General features: G+C 43.1%; 2 protein-coding genes across 14 annotated transcripts in view; one reads left to right on the forward strand and one right to left on the reverse strand.

The window, feature by feature from the left end:
* Nucleotides 1–3,589: 3,589 nt before the first annotated feature.
* On the reverse strand, nt 3,590–11,946 carry LOC142051409 (transmembrane protein 126A-like). Of its 13 annotated transcripts, none has more exons than XM_075080619.1 (6): nt 11,629–11,946; nt 10,522–10,706; nt 8,531–8,655; nt 5,123–5,316; nt 4,490–4,604; nt 3,590–3,853 (listed from the first exon to the last, which is right to left on the reverse strand). In XM_075080619.1, the coding sequence occupies exons 3-6, from the start codon at nt 8,644–8,646 to the stop codon at nt 3,649–3,651; spliced, it is 630 nt and encodes a 209-aa protein (XP_074936720.1). In that variant the 5' UTR covers nt 8,647–8,655; nt 10,522–10,706; nt 11,629–11,946; the 3' UTR covers nt 3,590–3,648. The 13 variants fall into 13 exon arrangements, with proteins under 13 accessions (XP_074936720.1, XP_074936802.1, XP_074936738.1 ...); XM_075080701.1 differs by having other exon boundaries at nt 10,522–10,701; nt 11,629–11,898; XM_075080637.1 differs by lacking the exon at nt 11,629–11,946 and adding an exon at nt 11,061–11,210.
* DLG2 (discs large MAGUK scaffold protein 2) overlaps nt 11,301–23,453 on the forward strand; it is a 1,060,076-nt gene continuing 1,047,923 nt past the window's right edge. The window contains exons 1-2 of the mRNA XM_075079151.1: nt 11,301–11,416; nt 12,007–13,069. Of these exons, the coding sequence (XP_074935252.1) occupies nt 13,051–13,069 (19 nt within the window). The 5' untranslated portion in view covers nt 11,301–11,416; nt 12,007–13,050. The remainder of the gene's footprint in view (nt 11,417–12,006; nt 13,070–23,453) is intronic.

A 23,453-nucleotide genomic window follows, 5' to 3' on the forward strand; every position in this document is an offset into this window, starting at 1 on the left:
TGTACATCGACAGTAGCTGATCCTACAGTTTTTCACCCGGTTTAAGTGGGATATGCAGGTTTGGGGAAATAATCCTGCCTTCGCTCATTAGCAGGATGCCAGGAGCTGGACTAGGGCAGGTGCAGGGGTGAGATGGGCATCATTTGCAGGGAACTGTGGAATACACTGTAATGTTGAGATTCGGCATCAAAAATGGTCCGTAGAGAAGATAAAATTAGTGCTTTTTTAGTATTTCTGTTGATTCCTACCTAGAGGCAGTTTCTCAGCATTCTTTTGGGAGCAGTTCAGACTTGGAGCAGTCAAAACTCGCATCACTGTAGGTTATGTTAGACACGTGCGTTCTTCTAAGAACACAATAAAAACTGTGATAGGTGCTCTGCAGCTGGCTTGTTTCTGCTAAAACGGCAAAGAAAGGATACAACTCAACCCTGTTCTGACTCACATTTTCAAAGAGGGCGGCAGGGGTTTGTTACAGTTGGTGGGATGCCAAGAACCGGTTAAAGCTTGTCCTGTGACAACTTGAGGTACGTTGTACCCCGCGGATGAAATGGGGAAGGGAAGGAACATTCCCAGATTTCCGTGAGGGTGTTCCTTCGCACACGTACATGCCAGAACTGACAGCATCCTGGTATTCTGCTGAATTCTGAAACCATTCCAGCCTTTAACTTACTTTTGAGAACTCTTTTTTTCCCCAGTTGTTTAAGGAAAAGTACACAGGGTACAGCTGAAAAGTTTCCTTTTTGATAACCACACCCACTTTCTTGCCCAAGGAGTATGTAGCTGACCTTGGATGTGACCAATGTGGAACACTCAAAATACATATTTGCAATTTGCACATTCACCAGTTGTGCTGGGAAAGAATATTGGTCTTTGCAACTTATTAAAAACATGGAGGAATGTGTTGGGTTTTTTTTCTTGTTACATACGATCTTTGCCTTTCACCCACAGAAACTGATATTTTAAAAAAAATGTGTTTTAGCCAATCAGACCATTCACTATCAGAGGATGCATTGTCATCATGGAGAACAATTACCACCCGAATTGATACCAGAATGAAAATAGTATGTGGAATGGAAGATGGTTTTGAATCTCATACTTAAAAAAGCACTAGGATGTGTTTACAGTTTAACTATATCTTGTTAAACACAGTAACAGCCACTGAGCCTTCATTTTTGTTCTTAAAGATGCTATTGCAAAGTGATAGCTTTATGTTATGTTTTTATTATCACAGGTAAGTGGTTCCGTTGGTTAAAGTCTGATGACATCTGGAGATACCATAATTCACTGTCTTGTAAAACACTTGCCCTGTGACAAGCTCTAAAGTGGGGGTGATGAAGGTAAAGCCAAGACGGCTGTTTAGAACCATAAAATAGAATCACAGAATCATTAAGGTTGGAAAAGACCTCTAGGATCATCAAGTCCAACCCCCAACCCAACACTACCATGTCTCCTAAACCATGCCCTCAAGTGCCACGTCTACACGGTTTCTGAACACCCCCAGGGATGGTGACTCCACCACCTCCCTGGGCAGGCTGTGCCAATGCCTGACCACTCTTTCAGTAAAGACATTTTGCCTAATACCTAATTTAAACTTCCCCTGACACAGCCTGAGGCCATTTCTTCTCATCCTATCACCAGTGACCTGGGAGAAGAGACCAACTCCCACCTTGCTACAACCTCCTTCAGGCAGTTGCAGAGAGCGATAACGTCTCCCCTCAGCCTCTTCTTCTCCAGGCTAAACACCCCCAGCTCCCTCAGCCGCTCCCAATCACACTTGTTCTCCAGACCCTTCACCAGCTTGGTTGCCCTTCTCTGGACACGCTCCAGCACCTCAATGTCCTTCTTGTAACGAGGGGCCCAAAACTAAACACAGTACTCGAGGTGCGGCCTCAGCAGTGCCGAGCACAGGGGCACCATCCCTGCCCGGCTCCTGCTGGCCACACTATTGCTGACACAAGCCCGGGGGCTGTTGGCCTCCTTGGCCACCTGGGCACTGCTGGCTCATGTGCAGCAGGCTGTCAGCCAGCACCCCCAGGGCCTTCTCTGCTGGGAAACTTTCCAGCCACTCCTCCCCAAGCCTGTAGCGTTGCCTGGGGTTGTTGTGACCCAAGGGCAGGACCCGGCACTTGGCCTTGTTAAACCTCATACAATTGGCCTCAGCCCATCGATCCAGCCTGTCCAGGTCCCTCTGCAGAGCCTTCCTGCCCTCGAGCAGATCGACACTCCCATGTAATTTGGTGTCATCAGCAAACTTACTGAGGTCGCACTCAATGCCCTCATCCAGATCATTGATAAAGATATTAAACAAGACTGGCCCCAACACTGAGCCCTGGGGGACACCACAGGTTTAGATGCAAGCCATTATCAGAACACCACAGGATACAGCAATACTTTGAATTAAGGAATTTTACAGAACAACCGTTGCAGAGGTAGTCCGTCTTTGCTGCTTTCCAGTACGAATCATGCCGCTACTGCGGGTTATAGAAAAATAGAATGCCCGATCTTCCTGTTGTAAGAACGAATTTGTAAGGAAAAAGTAGATAAACATTATAAAACTCTAATACATATTTTAGCAGTGTTAAAGCATACATTTTAAACCAATTCAATTAAAGGTCTCAATGCTGAATTCTTAATTCTTATTAATATTTCCATCTGCATCTCTGGGGATACTAGAATGTTACTGAAGCATACACAGTTGCTGAGCGTTAATTGTATGGGCTTTACGGTTAAGACTGTGCATCAGATTGAGATGATTGGTTCTGTAGCAAAAAGTAAATCCTGATTTAGTTCTCAAACTGCAGAATACACTGAAGATATCTCACGCAGTAGGAAAATTAGCAGTATGTATTGCTCTGGAACATACAGTCACCAGTGTGAAGACAAGCCTGACACATAAACGAATTGCTCTGGACTGCTAATCTTAAAAACTAGAGATAGCCGAGATATCCCAGTAACAGCACTAGCCACTTGAGGCCCCTCACCAGTTCCTTGCTTCAGGAAAAAACTGATTTCAAGGCAAACTGGTTGCAAGGACAAAGTTTGTTCTGGCTAGGCTTTTTTTTGGTCACGATAGACATCCTGTGAAGTCTGACACGAGTGTGACTCCTGATTGTTCTGTGATAATAAGTGTTCTCTAGAGTGACCCTTGTAACAGCCTGGACAGGGTAATCTTGTGACAGAAATTCTGTGCTAGCTGAATGGAGGAAGGTTCAGGGAGAAAAATACTCAGGTTTTCAGGAATCTCTAGAAAAACCTTGCCTTGATTCCCACCCCACCCCCACCCATTTTTTTTTTTAAATCACCCTGGTTTGCATTATAAAGAAAAACCCTTTTTCCAGTAATACTCATTTATACAGCTTCTAAAAGCTGTAGCATCACCTTATAGCCAAACACTAAGCAGGCAATATGAATGCTTTTTTCCCCCCATTTCCAAAGAAAAAACCACCTGTCTCCATAGAGCCGTCACTCAGGTGTATACGCTACACGGGACATAATGAAGAACTTAACTTGCATTTAAGTTCAGAACTGAAAAGAATGCCAGTGCAGAATCTTAACTTCGGTTTTCTATTAAAAAAAGGCAGCACGCAACAACTTCTTCCTTTGTTTATTATGGTTACTTATCCAAGGCAATTGGAAAGTTGCTTAACTTCATGCTTCTAATTCCTCAGGATCCCTGCTAGCGCTCATCTGCTGCAGTATTTTGGCATATATTCCGTGATGTTTAGTGGCAAGATATAATCCAGTTAGAACCTGTATAAGTACACCCAAACCCATCTTTCTAAAGACAGGCTGAGCAACTGTGAGCCAGAAGCGTGAGAGATTTTCTTTCCCTGGCAAGGGAGATGAAGAATACCTAGACAATGTAAACAGTGGGAGAAACTTACTCTTTTTTTCCATCCAATTGAAGCATCAAGATTTAACATTAACATTTAACATTAAAGTCATTCCTCTCCTAAGTTAAATTCACCTGGTGGCACTGGGTACTGAGCTCACTGCCTGGATAAATGCGATAAACCACCCTGACCGCGCACTGCTGCCCGGCCGAGTCTCACCATCCCCTCACTGTGCTCTGACCCAATCCACAGAGTTACACCTGCCCGGGGGTTTGGCTGCTGGGCCCTGCCCAGGATCGCTGAGGTCCCTCGGTGCTGTTTGGCTGGACGGCTGAGCAGCAACCTTTGCTGCTTGGCAGGATGGCAGCCACAGCTTCATGTACTCAGGCACACCATGGGTAGCTGGTTAAGTTCCAGCTAAAGACAAGTGCTTTACAGTGTATCAGTTTGCAGATCTTGTTTCACTTTGGAGGCTTGGTGTGGCTCTCACTAACTTTGCCTTGTAATTAGATGACTCTAAGGTAAATCCCCTTCCATGTTCTAAAAGCCTACAGGAAGATGGATGTGCATAGACTAAAACTCCACAGAATTTAAACCAAGAACTGAAGATTTGACCAACAAATACACTTCACTTGTTGCAGGTTAATAAGACGTACCTGGCTGCAAGGCTTGCGTTCATGGGGAGAGCCAGGAGAACAGGATAGAGACCACCCACCACAGCCCCTACCAATCCTCCTCTGACCACAGCACACACCTCACAGTTTAGATCACCTGTGTGACAAACAACATTCACTGTCACTATCCACATCGCTCCACCACATCCACTTATAAGCTGTGTGCAACAACACGGAAACAGAAACGGCCAAGCTGTACAGGAATGCTAGGAGTTTTGAAAGAACAACTCTTCCTTTTGTAAAAAATAAAATCACTCTCGTTCCAGCCCACAAAGAATTTATCACTCTAAAGTTGCCCTTCAAGTGAAATCATACAGATGGGGGAAATGGAATGGCTTTGTTGCAGTCACTTTTACATGACTCAGTGAAAAATGCTAAAAATCAGTGACGCATAACAATTTTTTTTATAAGCATATATATAAATACCTATCTCCTTTCTCACTCAACTTGAAGAGCTCACTGCTGCCCAGGGCATTAGATAATCTATTTCCAAAGCCTGCTTTACAAACTGAGGTTTTTCAAGACCACTGTTCTGCAAAGAAAAGCTCCTCTAGTGTTACATCGTGTACAGAAAGCAAAACCCTTTCAAAAAACAAGGGATAATGAGGTTTTTACCTGAAAATAAAGGCTCATGCACAAAAACTTCATAAACTGCTGCTGTTGAAAGAAACGGAATAACAGCCATTGGCAAAGTAGACACGAAGAAAGCCCTTCTGACGTGTAGGATGTTCCTGAAGAAGTTATTTGCCACTAAGCCGCATAAGCTTGAGTTTGCTGCAAGGAAGTACGAGCCATGATTACAAAGGTTCCTGTGAAAGAAAGAAAGTCACTTCAGCAACTGAGAGCTGTAAAGAAGTTTGGTTTACTCAGTGCTACAATTCAGTGCTGAGTACCTACAACAAAAGGTAAGAGAGAAATATCTCGCTGGTGCAAAATGGAGAGTAACTGCTTTCCAACACAACCAGTACGGCATCCTTCGCTCTACGCCTGAGTTTACGCACACCTCAAGAATGAGCTGTCAGAAAGGCTGAGAAGCCTTTTCTGCGCATTTTTTTATTATGGCTAATGGAAACTTCATGAAATTTGCTCTCCTCATCAGCATGTTTCTAAGGAGAATGTTTTCCTCAAAAGACGTTAAATATATCTATATCTCTATCTGTATCGAGACATATAGATAAATGCATAGATCTAATCACAGTTAGCTCCGTAATCAGCCTTGTTTCTAGCCTGCTTACCCAAAAGTATAGATTTAGTTTCAGCTGAAGAGCTTACACAACAGATCGGGTGGGACAACTCTGGCAACTCATATCTTGCAATAACGATCGCAGCAGCTGCTGGCAGATCCATTTGTAGCGGTTCTGTAGGCTGACGGGCTGTAAGCCTTCCCTGAGTGCACGGAACACGTGAATGTAAGGTCCTACCTTGCTGGGAGGTTACAGTTTGGTAACCTTTAACTGGTAAACCATTTTCTGGTTTACAGAACTGGAGCTTCTATTTCTCCCTTGATTACAGAGGGACTGGATTCTGTTCTCCACCATGTTTTTAACATATGGTTTAGAGCAGCTACTCCTGTTGCAATCTGTAATATGGCGAAGGCAGAACAGAACAAAGTCTGGTCAGAGATAGTCAGCATTTAATATCTTGACAAGCAGTTCCCATCTGAGTACATTCCATCGCAGCAGGTAACGCAAGAGAGGGAAGGGGAGAGCGTGCCAGATCTACAAGCCTGATGAGCAGTTTGCGATTTACTTCATTTGACTCGCAGAAGGAAGTTGTGCGTTATCTTTAGCATTACACCTGGCACAGTCAGTTGATCGGTGGAAACAATGCTTTGCTTTAGGTTTCTGCAAATCTAAAATTCCCGGAATGACAGCTATTGCCAGGCAAAGCAATTAACTGGAAGGCACGCGATTCGGAGGCTGTGCCAATATTAATATGTTAAAAGTGTATGTTTAAAATGTATCATAACTGGATTTATCGCTAAAGCCTCAAAGAAAATAAAATACTTAACCGGTCTCAAAATTTATGCAAGGCCAAATAGCATATTTATTTGCATAAATTATCAAATGTGGAAAATCTCTAAAACATTTACCAATTAGAATACATGATTTTTTAAAATCCACTTACTTAAAATTCATCTACATTTTAACACTTAAGAGTAAACAGTAAAAACTGACAAATCATACAGAAAAAGACTTCAGAGATGTAGGTGCTAATCTTGCAACACTTAAACCATTAAAAACATCTGACATCAATGACACCAACTATTTCTTATTTTGAATAGGAAAATACTTCCATTCTTGGTACATACCAGATTTTCAAACATGAAAATAAGCTACTAACAATTCAGTTCTGATGCTATCTAGCAAAAGAACCTCACTGGTCAGAAATCTCTCTTGCCCTTATTTAGGAGCTATGTTTCTTTTTTTGTGCTTTGTTTTTTGTTTCAAAAAGAAATTTGCTTTTTAAATCACCATGCTCCCAATACTGGGTGTCACTCACAGAACATCCCCAGCAGTTTCTGCAAACCAGCCATTTCATTCGGTTGGAACGTTACCAATCACAGGCAGTGAAATGCACGTGTGCGTATACATAAACGTGGAGGACCGAGATTAAAATTTAGCAGCATGTTTAGGAATTCAAAATAGAGCGAATTGATGCACCCAGGACCAGCAGAATCTACTTGGGCTTACCGATGTACAGAACTGCTGCACTGCACGAAAGGAAAGAAAGGGAGGATGGAAGGGCGGGGCTTTGGGTTTTTTGGTTGTTTTTTTTTGTTTGTTTGTTTGTTTTGGGGGGGATTTGTTTGTTTGGTTGGTTTGGGTTTTTTGTTTGTTTTAACTACTAGCTCCTTAGTGTTAAAAACAAGAGCTTTGGCGAACAGGGACTCTCTCAGTCTGACTGCAGCATGCTTCCTCTTCCCTTCCAGCCATCAGTGACCTCGCCTCTGGATGCGCAAACTTTAAGTCCTGCCAGGACAGTTTCAAATAAAGGCACACGCCCCTGGCAGCCATTTCTTTCCAAGGCCCAGCAGTCCCCAGGTACCACAGTTTCTATCAAGATGTGGTAAAATCACCACTGCGGCGTGTGCCTCCCCCTTAGCTCCCCAGCAATTCTGGGGAAAGAGAAGCTGCCCTAAGCTGAATGGCAGGGCAGCAGATCCTACGCAAAGCTGCACCACTGACTAATGGGAAGGATAAAGCCTTGGTGGTGTTATTTCTCACCTGTGTGGGGAGGCCCTGTGTTACTACCAGCAGTCTGTTTAGCCAGCAATTTAGTTCTTCTAAAACAAAACAAAAAAGGCAGCTTCCCATTACTCTTATTTATGCAGAATTTATCCCAGATGATACACATACGCAAACAGCTCCTTACAGAACCAGCTCAGGTTCAGTAAGGTTTTGCAGTGAAATGCAATATCACAAAACACAAAAAGGTTGTTTGTGAAGCCCAGAAGGCATTTAGCTGTTTTCGTGCTGTGCAGAACCCCGCTGGTGAGCCTGCACGACTCGGCTGACTCGTCCACCACCACCACCTGGATACCTCAGTCTCGCCTTCCTGAAACAGGGGAGCAGCACAGAATGAAATGCAGAACTAGCAGGTTGATGCTCACTCAGTTCTGGCCCCAGGCCAGCCCTGCGGGACACAAGATGACTCCTGCAGAACCAGAGGTATCTGCCTTATGCTCTCCAACATTTCAGTTTCCTAGAAAATTTATTAGCTCCAGCACAGGACAGTATAAATGCTCAGAGCCAGCCAGGGCTGATCAGCCATCCCAGAACCTTGAGCACTGGGGAGCACGTGCCAGAAACCAGCTGAGCAGGACCAGGGATAACGGTGAACTAACTATATTTAAAAACACAGAACAAGTTTCCTGTTCTGGGCAATAATAAGCATCTTCACAATTAAATATTTTTGTAACTGCAAGGAAGGTTTACAATACAAGAGTAAGGGAAAACAAAAGCCTCCAGAAAATTTGAAGTGTTTTATGCACTTATCTTCATTTATTTTACCAGCACTTACTGATCTGCTTTAGGAAGCTCATTGAATAGCTTTTGTATGACTTCCATCCGCTTAAGTCTTTCCAAATACAGTCTATGCTGTGGAGAATCTGGTCCAAGTAACTCTCTTCCTGTCATCTTGAAGTCCTGGATCAGAAGGAACAAACAAACAAGTGTAATCAAAGTTACAAAGCCCCAGTATGTATCAAATGAACTTTCAGACTGTTTTGGCACATGCAATTACAAATGCATTTCCTGTTTTTCATGGCAGAGTTTTCAGACACGAAGGGCACAATCCAGCTACAGAAGTCTATGTATTTATGACTACATGAACCCTACCAGACTGCTTTCTTTAGTGACGCAGCAGCTGTGGTTTGACAGTTGCTCTAAGCCAACTTAAGTACTCGCTGTGATGAAAATGGATTCTTTCACCCTCCAGACACTTCTGCCCGAGAACCTCCAACCCTGGGGCCATACAGCAGCTTGAATCAGGAAACACACAGATGAAAACTGCCCAGAGGAACAATGGGCAGCGTACTTGTTTTTTCCAGCCGGATCACCTTCTAACACAATGATCCCTAACGCCAGCAGCACAAAGGAGACACTAATGGGACAGCGGATTTTGGCAATACTCCAGGTTTAAATTAACTGTCAAATAGAACCAGAAGGAAAAAAACCCAAATAAATCCATTCTTTGAAAAGATTTAAATAAATCACAACGATATCTACTCTGCTGTTACATTCCACAACTAAGGCCTTTTTTGTAATGGGTCTCCTTAGTCAGAGGCATATATCAAGTAGGAAAGCATAGGTTGTATTGGGTTTACATGGCAAGGTTTTGGTATTGGGGGAAGGGGGCTGCAGGGGTGGCTTGTGAGAAGCTGCCAGAAGCTTCCCCTGTGTCCAACAGAGCCAAAGCCAGCCAGCTCCAAGACCTGCTGCTGGCCAAGGCCGAGCCCATCAGCAATGGTGGTAGCACCTTTGGGATGATGTATTTAAAAAGGGGAAAAAGCTGCTGCACAACAGCAGCTGGGAGAGAGGAGTACAAATATGTGAGAGGAACAACTCTCTAGGCACCAAGGTCAGTGAAGGAGGAGAGGGAAGAGGTGCTCCAGGTACCGGAGCAGAGATTCCCCTGCAGCCCCTGGTAAAGACCATGGTAAGACAGGCTGTGCCCCTGCAGCCCGTGGGGGTTAGCGGTAGAGCAGATATCCACCTGCAGCCTCTGGAGGACCCCACACTGCAGCAGATGGATGCTCCCGAAGGAGGCTGTGACCCCACAGGAAGCCTGCGCTGGAGCAGGCTCCTGGCAGGGCCTGTGGCCCCATGGAGAAAGGAGCCCACACTGGATCAGGTTTGGTGGCAGGACTTGTGACTGCGTGGGGGACCCACACTGGAGCGGCCTGTTCCTGAAGGACTGCACCCCGGGGACAGGACCCACATTGGAGCAGTCCATGAAGAACTGCAGTCTGTGGGAAGGACCCACATTGGAGAAGTTCATGGAGGGCTGTCTCCATGGAGGAACCCCACACTGGAGCAGGGGAAGAGTGTGAGGAGTCCTCCCCCTGAGGAGGAAGGAGCAGCAGAGACATGTGATGAACTGACCGCAATCCCCATTCCCCCTGTGCCGCTGGAGGGGAGGAGGTAGAGAAAATTAGGAGTGAAGCTGGGGAAGGTGATTTTAGATTTGCTCTTATTACTCATTATCCTATTCTGTTTAATTGGCAATAAATTAAATTTCCCCAAAGTCTAATCTGTTTTGTCCATAATGGTAACTGGTGATCTCCCTGTCCTTATCTCAGCTCATGAGCTTTTCATCATATGTTTTACCCCTACCCTATCGATGGAGGGGGAGTGAGAGAGCGGCTTGGTGGGCACCTGGCATCCAGCTGAGGCCAACCCACCACAACAGCCTTTGACTAAATCCTGTATTTAATGATTTAAATGGGTTTTTTTTGAGATGTTTTTCCCTGGAGGAAAGTTTCCCAGGCTCACTTTGCTAGTCATACTTACCTTAAGTTTATTCTATAATCTGAAGCCGGTGTCCTACAGCCTATCAACAGGATCGTGCTTGCTTCGACGCAGGCTTGGTGGGATGCCGGAGCAGAGGAGGCAGAGACAAGCAGCAGGACCTCACCGGGATCAGCGGAGCCGGTGCCACCCTTCAGGTCTCGCGCTTCCACCCCTTCAAACCTGTTCTTTACGTAAGCCACAGACATTACGTCATGGAGCTGTAATGACCCCCGACGTACGTACGACCTTCCCCGTCCCCCCGCACGCCTCTGTAGGGCAGCGGGAGGCCCCCAAGCCCCCGGGACAGGACAGAAGCCTCACACCAGGAGGCTGCAGCGGCTCACCCCCCGGGTTTTGGACGCCACGGAAAGCCGTTAGCGGCCGTTAGCAGCCGTTCCCAACCGCCGTTAACCCCCTCGGCAGCGCCCCCACACCGCATTCACCCTCGCGGCCTTAACGCCAGAGGCGGGCTCCGACCTACACGACCTTGAGCGGTACCGCCAGACACACACCACGCAGCACGGCGCTCCCGCCCTTACCGAGCCGCTCCCGCCGAACAGGCCTCACCGCCTACAACATGGCTCCTCCCACCTCACGCCCCTCCAGTGGGCGCCGCCATCTTGCCCGCTCACATGACCCAGGGTTTTCAGAGGACACCTTTGATTGGGCGTCCCCCACCCGGCCCAGCATGGCGGCTCCCGATTGGCTGCAAGCCGGCGGGCGGGGGTCAGCGCCCGGCCCGGCGCTGGTTGCTAGGGGCGGCGGATGGCGGCGGCGGCGGCGGTTCCTCCATGGGGCCAGGGCTGAGCGGGGATCCTGTAGCCGGCGGCCGGCAGGCGGGGACTCCCCGTAGCGGAGCCGGGAGCCTTCGGTGGGGGGAGGCCCAGCGCTCGGGGTAACCCGCTGACCCGCTCCCCTCGCCCCGGCCTTACCCCCCGCGCTGGGCGCTGCCCGCCGCCCCGCTCCCGCCTTGCTCCCTCAGCCCCGCGCCGCCCGCTCCCCTCCGGCCTCGCCGCCCCTTTCCTCCCCGCCAGCCCCTTTGTGCTCCCCGCCTGCCGCCTCGCCCCACCTCCATCCCTCCCTAATACCCTGCCTCTTCCCCCATACCTCAGCACCCCGGGGGGTTCCGTCTTCTTCCTCAAACCCAGTCCGCCGCCTCCCCTTCACCCTCCCCCGAGCCAGCCCCGTCCCGAGGGCGGCAGGGCAGCTGAGGGGAGAGGGGGGAGCCCCTCCTCGCAGGGAAACGGGGACAAACAGATCCCAGTCGTGAACGTTAAAGAGCAAAACAGCCGCGCTCCCCTTCACAAACACGGTTTTCATCTCCTGAAGAAGACGATGCAAAGCAAAACCCTGCCATGTGCATCGCAGCTCCTCCTGCGGGGAAGGGAAGCCTTTGGAGCTTGTCCACCTTTTTCATACTTTTCCTTAACGAGCTAGATGAGGAAAATCTATCCCGTTTCTGTTTCTCTCTTTTTGTTTTTCCAGAAAAAGGGCGCGCGAGAGAGAGAGGCTCATACTGAAGCCAACCAGCTGCGCTTCTGAGTGGGAAACTGGACTGATGTCATGGCTTGCTTTTTATTTCATTAATACTTCATTATCTCTGAAAATGAACCTTTTGTGAAGCTCTTCTCCTAACGCTCCTTATTCCTCTTTCACGAGGTGGCTGCTGTGTGAGGGAAGAAATGGCATGAAGTAAATGACTCCGGTATAAAGCAATCTGCTTTGCCAAAGTGCCCAGTGAGCAGCACTGTCACTTTAATAATTCCAGGTCAAGGGATTGCTTTCCTCGTTTTCAATCCTCTTTTTTAATACATGGGAGAATCAGAGGGAAATTAAAGACCGTAAGGCTGGGTGGCTCGCAGATAATAAAAATGAAAGTGACTGGCCAGTGACTTCTGTTGGGTAAGAGGGTGATACTCGAAAGCTGTTGTCCGGTGAGGAAAAAGGGACCTTTTCAGTCTGCTGCGTAGTCACCTAATACATAGCTAGCAAATTCATTCAAGAAGTGAAAGAAGTTAAAGGGTCACTTTGGATTGTTTTTGTCTTCCTCCTTATTTGGATTATTTGGGCGTTTTTGTCCTGCAAATAATATGTTTTTGAGCATGTACAGGTGGAGTATTGACAGCTGCCTAGAGATGGACTGTGCCTTAATTGTATTACACAAAATCTTTTAATTTTCAAACTTTGCTGCCAGAAGAGGAGTTATAATAAGGTTTTATATTGCCAAGGAACATTTTCTCTTGTATTTTTATAGATTCAAAGATATTTTAAAGAAATTGAAAACATCTCTTAAAAAGAAAGCTTCTTTTTTTTCCCTTTATTTTTCTCATTTGTGGGAAGCATCGGAAGTCCAATACAAGAAAACAGCAAGTATGGATAGAAATGAAGATTGAAGCTGCATTTCCTAACTGAACTGTAGAAGTGTTTTGCAATAGATAGCCAGTTGCTGACCTCGCAAAGTGTTCCACTAGTACATCATTAATACTTGTAAATAAGTGCTTGCAACCAGATTCAGAAGTAGGAGGAAGAATGCCGGTCAAGAAGAAAGGTGGGCTATGAAGCTTCATATCTCGTATTGCGTCTTCATTTTGTTAGATTGCTGATTTCCAGTACTTAAAATTTCAAATTAAAAGTGTTTTAATGGGGGATTGAAATTGTTTTACTTTTGTGCTGAAAATGGGAGAAAAAATCTGTGCACTTACAATAATATTTAGAACTATTTATGTGCCCTGTTTTAACACTGTCATGTCAAATTTGGCCTCAAATATTTATTTTGTAAAGGCCAACTTCAGAGATCTTGAACAGACAGCAAGAGAAAAGCTTGGCATTTGATTTTGTAAGAAGCCTCTTACAAGCGCTAATGAATTTTAAAATAATAGGTTTAGTCTATTATCTGTTCTTTACGTGTTTGGTGGATAAACATCAGCCATCAGTAGCAGCATAAATGAATAACAAAGTTTCAAGGCTAATTTTAAATAAAAGTTATACAAGTTGTGTTTTGAAGGCGATTTGAATGAATGTGTTTTTTTAAATTGTTATTTTAACTAACCTTGATTTCCATCCTTTAATGCAATATAAAAGTGCTATATTTATGACTGTAGTATGGCTGCATTTAAGAAAAGATGACCAGCCTTATGCTTTGCCCCTTCTCTCCTGAAGTTTGTGATTACAGCAAGTATAGAAGCAGCTTTGGAAAATGTGGTTTCCAGTGTTCAAACAAGAATTGGGGGATATATGAGGGCAAATTCTTACTCTGAAAACACGCGTCAACCTTAGGTTGTTTCTGGTTCCTTGCAAGTATGACACCAATTTAAAATTTCAGGATATGCTAATAGAGTAAATGGCATGTGAACCTTTTCAGTTTGGCTCATCTGTCCAGATGTCCCTGGGTCTGATATATCCCTGGATCTGATGATACCAAACCCTGGGTGCAGGAGCAAAAAGTGAATGTTACAAATCAGAATTGGGGATATAGTCAATGTGACGATGGATTCTTTTCCTTGTAGGAATAACCCTTCAATATTAGTTATGAGGTAACATTCACTATGTAAATCATGATAAAAACATGCAGTTTGCTAGAATCATTTTCTTACAAAAACAATAAATGGGATTTTGTGATTGTATTTTAACAATGACAGCGTGGAAACAAATTTTCAGAACAAGGATGTTTTAATGAATCATATTGTCATTCATGTAGTTACTTACAATTATGTGTAGTAAAGACGGGAATGCGTATGGAGGAGTATCACCCCTTAATAATTCATCCTGCTGTGCTGTAAACCTGTCACCCTTAGGTACTGGTGAGGCTTGCGTAGTCTACCTGTTTACAGAGGAAAATTAAGACTGTCTTTTCATATTTTCAGTGTTAATCCTGAATTAGGTGATTTACACTGAGGATGTTTCTGTGCTGGATGTTTAGCTGTGATTGAGTTTCGAAATACTTGCTGCAGGATTTTTTGGGTGAACTCTTATGGGCTGCTTTGTGCAGGAAGTTAGACTGGCAATCATAGCGGTCCCTTCTGGCCTTAAAAATCTGGATTTCCTGTTTGTTTCAAGACAGTCTGGGTCAGTTTTTCTGTACATCAAGGCTCTAATGTCGTCTTCTGTCATATGAGGATATGTGTTTGAGAGTTTTGTGATACAAACTCAAGGGACCCAAATATCTTCCTTGAAATACTTTAAACTGTCACATCAGTCAGTGTGCTGAAGTTGCCAGTGGGGTTGTGTTTGAGTATTAAAAGGATATTGTTAAAAATGTATTTAAGCGTGTAAATTGCAGGATTAAAAATGTTAGTGAATCAGCAACTTTATTATTATTTTGAATGACTTCACTTGTCTAGTCCATGTGATAGACTTTAACTTTCTAAACGTAATTAAAAGCATGCTGGCAACTTGAAACACGCTACCATTTTAAATAAAATCTGCCATTGTTACAAGTAATCCTTAATACTCCTGTGAATATAGGGAGATTGTGGGGATTTTTCCTGGGTATTTTTTCCCATTTGTTTGCTTTATGCTTTTCACAGCACTTTGTGTCTATCTAGTTTCATATTTCTGTTGATGATTTATCTTCCCTTTCTGGTGTTATGTATTTGGGGGTTTATGTCTACTCTGTTTCTCACCCGTGCCAGCTGTAGAAATCTCAGTGGGATACTCTTGTCTAGGTGGTGCAAAAGTTTGTATTTCAATAGCAGCATTAAGGACAGGATTACCCCTCTTCCTTTCAGCACTTCTCTATGTGTTGCTATTTTGGATTTGATCAAAATATTCTCCTAAGATCAGTCTCGAGACAGAGAAACCTGTAAAAACATGTTTTAACAACTGCTTATATTTATCACTGGAAGTTGTTACCAAACACTGCTTTCTTTGGCATTGACTGGTTCTCGGTCTTTCTGAAGAACAGTGAATGCATTTTGAGAATTTCCTTTTAAAAGAGCTCTCACATCCAGTACTGGTCTAAAATTTCACATAGCTTTGGGCCTGATTTAGGCTTCACCTTACTGCTTGATACTATGTATGCCATTTTGCTTTTAAAAGTCTAGGCTGTTTAGTCGGGAAAAAACCAGTTTACTTAATAGTAAAAACCATATACCTTAGAGGAAGCACTGGTTTCTTATGGATGTGGAAAAAAGGCTTGATACTGGTTCTGCTTGTGTTTGTGTCAGTATGTGACTGTCCTTGCTTCATGTGCTAGAGCGAAAGGATTTTGTTCTCTCACTTCATTCTGGAGGGAAATAAGGCTCCACATTCCCAAGAATATCCACAGAGTTGGCACGCTTGCTGTCAGTCTCAGCAAAAAAACCAAAAAGCAAGGCTGGAAAGGGAGAACAGAGTACCCGCAGGCGTTGAATGTGTTCCCTTTAGATAAGGGACGAGACATTGTCTGGATTATTGCACTATTGCTGCGTGATTAAACAAATGGCTATTCTCTTTGGCTTTTGGTTGCTCATCTTTCACTTAAGCACACCTAAATTTTTAAATCAAAAGAAAGATTTGATTTTAATGGCAAAATTATTTGTTGGACGGTGCCATTGAGAGACGATACGGGATGAATAAATTTGAGAAATTACTTTCCTTTGGCAAACAAACTAGGATATGTTTGAATACAACTGTTCATAGCAAACTGATAGAACTTCTTGAGGAAAGCTTTGCTTCAAAGTAAAATAGTACTACCATACAGAAGTGGTGAAGTCAGGTTTTTGTGTGTTTTTAGATGTCTTCTCTCCCTCCCTCCCTGAGCTACTTAGCCGCTGAGTTGATTTCTGTTAACTGTGAGGGACTATATTTAGATCTGTAATTGCATATATTTTGGATTCATCTATGGAATAGTTAAGAGCATAAAATGTTACTGTAATTCATTCCTGTCTTTCACAGTGATGGAAAGAACTAATTAGATCCATGCTCCTCTGTGATGGAGACCAGATTCCAGTTTTGGAACCCTGCTTGTGATTCACATGGAGATGGCAGGAGCCCCCACATCTAGATGTCTGGCTGCTCATGTGCTTCTAGACTAACCCTGTCGTCTTTACACATCTAGCTATGTCTAGGCAGTAAGAGATCCTTGAACGTTGGGATTTTTACTGCCCTCATCCCACTTTCTCTCTCTGAGAGTGAGAGGAATTGTATCTTTAGCTGGATGAAACCTGTGGGCTGCTTAGTATCATCTTGACTCGCTCCACCTTGCAGCCAGTTTACAAAGGCATGCTGATTCTGTTTGTCATGGAATAACTTTTTCCATTGTACCTTTTATATAAAGTAATGCTTTCAAGGACATGTTTTATTAAGCACATCAATGTCAAGAATTAAAAAGTCTCAGTCTGATCCCATGTGGACTATTTCTGTGCCATTTAGAAGACTCTGACAGATACGCTTGATGAAATGCTAGGTTTTGTAGTGGAAATGCTAACTTTATGTGGCTGGCCTGTTGAAAGGAAGGGGTCTAAAAACATCTCAGCAGGAACCTTTAAAGCAAGGTTCACAAAGGACTAAACAAGACTAGCTCCCATTAATGCATTGGAGTTCTTCATGCCATGTATCTCTTTAAACTTCTTTTTAGGTAGTAAATTTAAATTTAGGATCATAACTTTTTGTGCTCAGAAATTGTAGTGAACGTAGTTGTAGGCTCCTTACAGCAGAAAATCCAGCACATATTGGAGATTTTTGTTTCCCTTTTACTTCTAATAAGTCATTGGTATTACAGGCATCTCGTCCTTTCAACTGCTGAATAAATATTCTCAAATAAGTACATGGCTAAAAGGCCACATTTTTCACTCCAAGTTTTGTTCAACTGCCTCTCAGTTTTTACAGTGAATTGACTGGGAGCAGTGCAAAGTTGTAGGTTATATTTCCAGACTGTCAAATGAAGAATTTTCCAAGAGTTAAACAAAAAAGTGGCAGAAAATTGCTATCTAAACTTTGTCAACTTTCACCGTAAAGCTTTGATTTAAAGATGTAGCTGCTTTAATGGCAGTAATCTTTTTCCAGCCAGACATTGTTTCCTCTGTGAGAAACAGTGAGATATTTTGCACACAAAAGGACTGTAGGAGCAGGCATAATACAGAACAAGTCTTTGTTATAAAAATGCAGGCTGCAAAGCTAAGTGGACTCTGGGCTGGGAATAGTGAAATTAATATTCTTTTTCCAGCTCTACTATTGTTCTGGTGTTTGTCCGCTGTTTAATGCAAATCCATCCCATTTTAGTTGCCTCACCTACAGAGGGTGCCCAGCCTGTTGTCCTGGAAGGCTTCTTTGGTCACCAGAGAGAGATCCACCTTCAAAGGGCATTTTAACGCAGCTGAGATCTGAATTGTCATCTTGAGAGTTGTCACCTCTCTCTCCCCATAGATGTAACACAGGTTAACCACACTAATTTACTCCTATAAATTTTAGTGGAAAACCGATCTGCTTAGCTAGGATATTTATGAGAACTGGATTTGTGTGTTCTATGACTGCTATAAATTAATGCTGTTCATTATTTTTGTGGGGAAAAAGTGATATAAATTATTGTACTGTTAGTCACTAGAACTGGAGGCAACCGTAGTGTTGATACAGAGACGAGAGGCAGCTGTGCATCATTTCCTTCATTCCTGTTAAATGCGTATTTCACTCAGTAGGAGTAACAGTGTCTTGCGTTATAAGCATGTTTTTTTCCTTTTCATCCTCTCTTCTTTCCTTCTGAATTTGTTCCAGATGGCCAAGTTAGATGTCAGAGGGTAACCATGGAGAAAAAGCTGAATTTGTAACTAGTGGCCAAATGTGATAAAAGATGATTTTGCAGTCTCTGCTTCAGCAAGATGAGAAAAATCTGCCTTACTCAGATTTGCTTATTTTGGTCAGGTCGCACCAGGTTCTTGCTTCTTACAAGTATTTAAGGTCTGTTTTGCTATGATATCTTGTATGTACTGTAGATTAAAACAGTGCCAAACAACATCTTTATAAAAATAAAGACTGTGTTTTCTCTTGCCATATTCATCCCAGCAATAGCCAGTGAAGCTGCCTTGACCTGATGGGTGGTGATGGTAGTAACAAACACACAAAATATGTGAAGAAACCATTTCCTTTTCAACGGCTGTGGTCCAGAGGAGCTTTTGGTGGCATTAAAGTCTTCATCAGGACAAGTTAGTGCAAATGTCCTGAAGTCTGTCTTCACTTTTGGGATGAAGAGGTCAATGCATCCTTCAAAACACATTTATGAGGGAATTGAATCATGCAGAGTTTCCTGGAAAGAAGGAATTTGGACAATTTATGGTTTTACGAAGAGAAACCAATAAACACTTCATGTTTTATAAGGCACTTCTCTCCCCTGGCTACCTGGCATATATTGCATTGTGCTGTAGTGCAATAATTCAAGTCACCTTCCAATTCAGCCCTAGGTGTTGTGCATTACAGTAATACTGCCTTGCAGATGGGTGCCTGCTGAGCTGTGCTTTAAAAAAAAAGTGAAACCAGAACAACACAAACAAACCCCAAACCAGACTTTGCAGATCTACATTTTCAATTGTTTAATGTCCAAAACATAGAATTAATTTTCTGTTGTTGGCTGGAGGCAAGTGTTTTATTTATCAACTCAGAAACTCTAGTCTAATACAAAGGTTCTTAAATGAAAAGTTCCAGAGTGAATGTGAGAAAATGTAAGACCATAATGCATTTTTTGGTAATAAATAAAAGTGGTTTAATCTCATTCTATTTTATTTTTTTTGCATCTCCTCAAAGATGTCAGATTACTGAATTAGACATGAATTTTCTTAATTCCACATTTTTTTTTCTTTCATGTGAAATGATACTTCTTTTGTATGAGTTTGGAAGTTATTTACTATTATAAAAACAGACGTTTCTTTGTTAGCTTTCTGTCTCATTCCAGTTTTCACCTTTAGGATAATTTTGATGTTGAACGTTCTCTTAAAGCAAAAAAAAAAAATACCAGAACACCCAAAACACAGCAGCTGTAATAAGTGTATAACTTCTGGCTTTTACTCTTGTAGTTATATATCAAGTTCCACTAGTTTTGTGTATTACATATACTTAGATTGTAAGTCCTTCAAAGCAGGGCTCTTTCATAATTTTACACTGTTAAGATGTCAATTTACATTTATTCTGCTGCATAAATAGGGGGTTTCGTTTGGTGCTACATCGTTTTGGGAGTTTGTGGCTTCGTTTTTCATTCTGTCTTCATATTTGCATTGTTAATTTAATATTAGCATTTGCACACCTAGATTTTAACATTCTGACACTTGAAAGGCAGAAACAAGTTGTTCAGGTGAAGCTACTTATATTTGCAAGGTTTCCGTAGATTTAGGAGTCTCAGGGCGCCAGAATCTGCTCGCCCTAGTGTCTGAGACACGAACAGTCAGTGTAGCCAGGTCAAGAAATTTAAGAAAGGACCATTAAAGAGCAGGCCCCGCTTTACCTTCAGTGTGGCTGGGAAAAAGGAGCTCACTGAAAGAAAGGAATGGCCCCAGTGGGATTAGCAGCTGATATCAGCGGTTGCTGCAGCCCTTCTGTGGTCTGTGAAGAGAGGTGGCGTGGTACGAAGAATCCAGGTCCCAGAGTGAGCCACTGATAACGAAGAAATAAGTGGGGTTGTCTTTATTATGGTAAAGTGTGAGGCGTGGTGCTGTTGGGATGGCGGTTGGACTTGATCTTAGAGGTCTTTTCCAACCTTAATGATTCTATTCTATGATTCTGTAATAGGAACAGATTATCCTCTAAATACTAAGTATTTTTTCAAGATTTAGTTGTACTTTACAGGAAGGGGTGAGTAGAGGAGGGATGTCTGCGGGATTCCAAGGTCAGATCTTCCTATCTGGGTGCGTTAAGGCAGGAATGCAGCTTGGTTTTCAAGATGCTTTCTGATAAGCAGAAATGCTGGATGAAAGTGTGTGATTTTATGCAGAGCCAGTCACTAACTGATCTTTATCTAGTTATCCTATTCCTTGGGTAGGTACAGGTAGTCACGTTTAAAGGAATATATTTAAAAGTAAAAAATATATAAAAGTAGCAGTTCAATAGAATAGATGTATGGCTACATGTTTTAAAATCAAGCAGTGAAGGTACTTAGAAAACAAATTTAGATTACAGCTAATCATCATTGAAAATTGAAATTTTTCTTGAGGAGCAATTTTCTGTATAATAAATTAGACAAAAAGTCTGATTCTTAACAAACAAGCAGAAAAAGAACCCAAGCACTCTTTTATTATCATCGTTGCTTCCTTGGTTGTTTGTGTGTGTGTGTCACGTTTCATAAAGCTGACACTACTTCCGTCCAGGTTCAGCCACCAGTCTGGGCTCTGTGGCATTACTGGGTCTTCAGCCAGAGTTTAGAGCTTGTGCTTTAATATAAATTTAATTCCAGGAAAGAAAATATGAGGCTTTGGAAATGTAAACCCTGTACAAAACTTGCAGGAGCTGGAACTGTTTAGCCTGGGAAAAAGGAGACTGAGCAGGGGAGGGACATGACACACACAATATAGAAGAGGCTATAAAGGGAATAATGGTGGTTTGCTTTCCACATCAACATCTGGAGGACAAGAAGTAGTTGTCCTCATTTCTAACAAAAAAGATGGAAATTACATAGCAGAACAAGCCACTAGAACCTTCAAGCACTGAAATCGGATGGTGAGGGATCTTGTGGACTTAATAGGAGGTTACCAGTGCAGATAGACCCACATCTATAGGACGATGTGAGGCTGGGTCCTTCTGCACAGCAGGGAGGTAAACTGAAAACCTAGTAGGGCTCCGCCAAGCTCTATGTGTCTGTAACTTCTGTTTCTCAGAGAATTCAGCTGACAGATCCTCACATTCCGCATGCTCTTCAACGCAGTCTGACTTGCAGAGCATTTAGCCCTGTTCGTTGCGTCATCCGCACAAATCAGTAATTGCTGCCTTTTGCACTGGCTATTTGTGCAGCTGCATGTTAACACTGTCCAGTGCAGAGCTGCCCGTCCTCCTTATTCTCACCCAGTCTCCCTTGGCATTCGGATGCCCGGTTTCCCCTTCATATACCCGAGCATATATTATTGCCTTGTTCTGTGAAATTTGCTGCGGTACTTGCACAGTGGTTCTTCCCACAGAATATCTGGCCCATTTCTTTCCTGCTAACAGCACAAGATCTAGAATAACAGCACTTCACAACTAAACTGTTCCTAAATTTGTGTTTTGCAGGAAAGTGGTCTATGCAGAGAATTCACCAAGGCTATGGTTCATTTGGGGAGGTTGCACTTCTTTTTACAGTTAACGGAGAGCAAGGGCAACTCGGAATGTAACCTTGACTTTAAATATCATTCCTTGAAAGAATCTCTCCACTGGCCCACGATTAATCTTCACAGACCACGTGTCAGTCTCCTCTGTATGCTGATCTGGTTCCTCAAACCTGAAACCCCAGAAATAAGCCTGCCTGGTAATCCCTTAAATGATTAAACCCCCTTTTTCAGTCCCCTTGTTTTCCCTAGCACGACAGAAGATGGGTTTGTGTGTACTCTCAGGAGCTGTTATTTTTAACCCTTTTGCCTGTTTGCTGTGAGTGCTCATCACACTGCATGATAGTATTTGTCACATACGTAATGCCTTATGTTTCCTCAGGGTTGCATAACCCATGTGTTGCCTTTTCTCGATAGTTCATTAATGTCCTATTGCAGTTATGAAGGGCCTGAGATGCCGAGAGCTTTCTGCTTTGTACAGGGCCACATACTCCCTGTCTGCTTTCCCTCTGTGCAATCTGCTAGATTAATTTGCATCTGATATTTATGTTTATATGTACATATTTTATGATTGTCATTTGACTAATAGTTCTCAAGCCCTTTGAAGGGTTGGAGCCTACAGCTTGTGCTTTTCTCAACCATCTTAGTGTACTGTTTCTTGTGTTTCTTTCTAAAATGTAACTGGCTTACACCTCCAGTTTAGAAACGTCAGATTTTAAAATACAGTCTCATATAGGAGTTCTAAAGCCCAGATGTGTGTACAGAGAGTTACGTACTAACAGGATTTCTTTCTTTCTGTTTGCTGTTGTGTGTGAAGATGAATAAAGGTAAATGAGTTACTGATGGCTTCGGCTTGGATCAGTCCCAGGGCAGGTTGCCTGGAAACTTCTTTTAAAATAGTGCATCCCCTCCCATTGAACTATAACAACTAATTTTAATTTTTTTGAGCTTTCCAGAGAAGAGGTTCAAAACAGGAGATTTTAAAATAATTAAGTCAGGGAACAGCATTTGCTCAGACCTCCGGCTCTTTTGCCAGTGGTTGTCTAAATGAAGGTGTGAGCTCTCCAAAAGTAAAAGTAGTTTTTGAAATCCTCTTCTTCTAAAGTTATCAAAGTTCACTGAGAGAACTTCCTTGCTCTCTTTCCCGGTGCTCTGATTTAATTTCTCACTTCTATTTTGGCTGCTGTATTTTTCCTCCCCCATTCTTCATGCCTTTTCCAGCTTCAGTGCCCTACATTTTCCCAGTTCTGGTTGTCCAAAATCTGGAAATGGTCTCCTGAAATGTGTTGGTGTATTTTTCTTTAAAAAGCCATGCCACAGAATTCGCAAGTCAGAAAACAAAATCCCTCTTAGGAAAGGGAGCAGGAGAAATTGCAATTAAAAAAAACCCCTTAGTCTTATCAACTCAGGGTTAGTAATGTTTTATTTAAGTCAACATTTTTCCATAGCGTTGCACCCCAAAAGTCTTTTTGTTCGCAAACTCTGATGCCAATGGGAGCAAAGAAATGCAAATATGATCCTAAACTTACCAACAGGCTGTTGTAGGCTTCTGAGCATATCTGGGGTTCCCTGAGAGGCAGTGGCTGCCTGATGCCGCCTTGTGCTGGTGCAGGGCACCGTTAACCAGCCGGCTGTGATTTCTTGCATGTGCGAGGCAGAAGTTCCCAGCATCTGACGAGTTTGGAATTGTATTTGCTTTTTCAATCTCCATCTTCTGAGCTACCTTGCTTCGTAGCA

This window comes from Phalacrocorax aristotelis, chromosome 1, assembly GCF_949628215.1.
Source record: "Phalacrocorax aristotelis chromosome 1, bGulAri2.1, whole genome shotgun sequence".
NCBI lineage: Eukaryota > Metazoa > Chordata > Aves > Suliformes > Phalacrocoracidae > Phalacrocorax > Phalacrocorax aristotelis.

Bases quoted from the DNA above. Each gene is read 5' to 3' on its own strand.
- LOC142051409 (XM_075080619.1), bottom strand. From the start codon at position 8,646: ATGACAGGAAGAGAGTTACTTGGACCAGATTCTCCACAGCATAGACTG. The intron at 4,605-5,122 runs GTAAAAACCTCA...TTTGTCACACAG, and splicing joins GCATGAGCCTTTATTTTCAG to GTGATCTAAACTGTGAGGTG. The intron at 3,854-4,489 runs GTACGTCTTATT...TACATTGTCTAG, and splicing joins AACGCAAGCCTTGCAGCCAG to GTATTCTTCATCTCCCTTGC.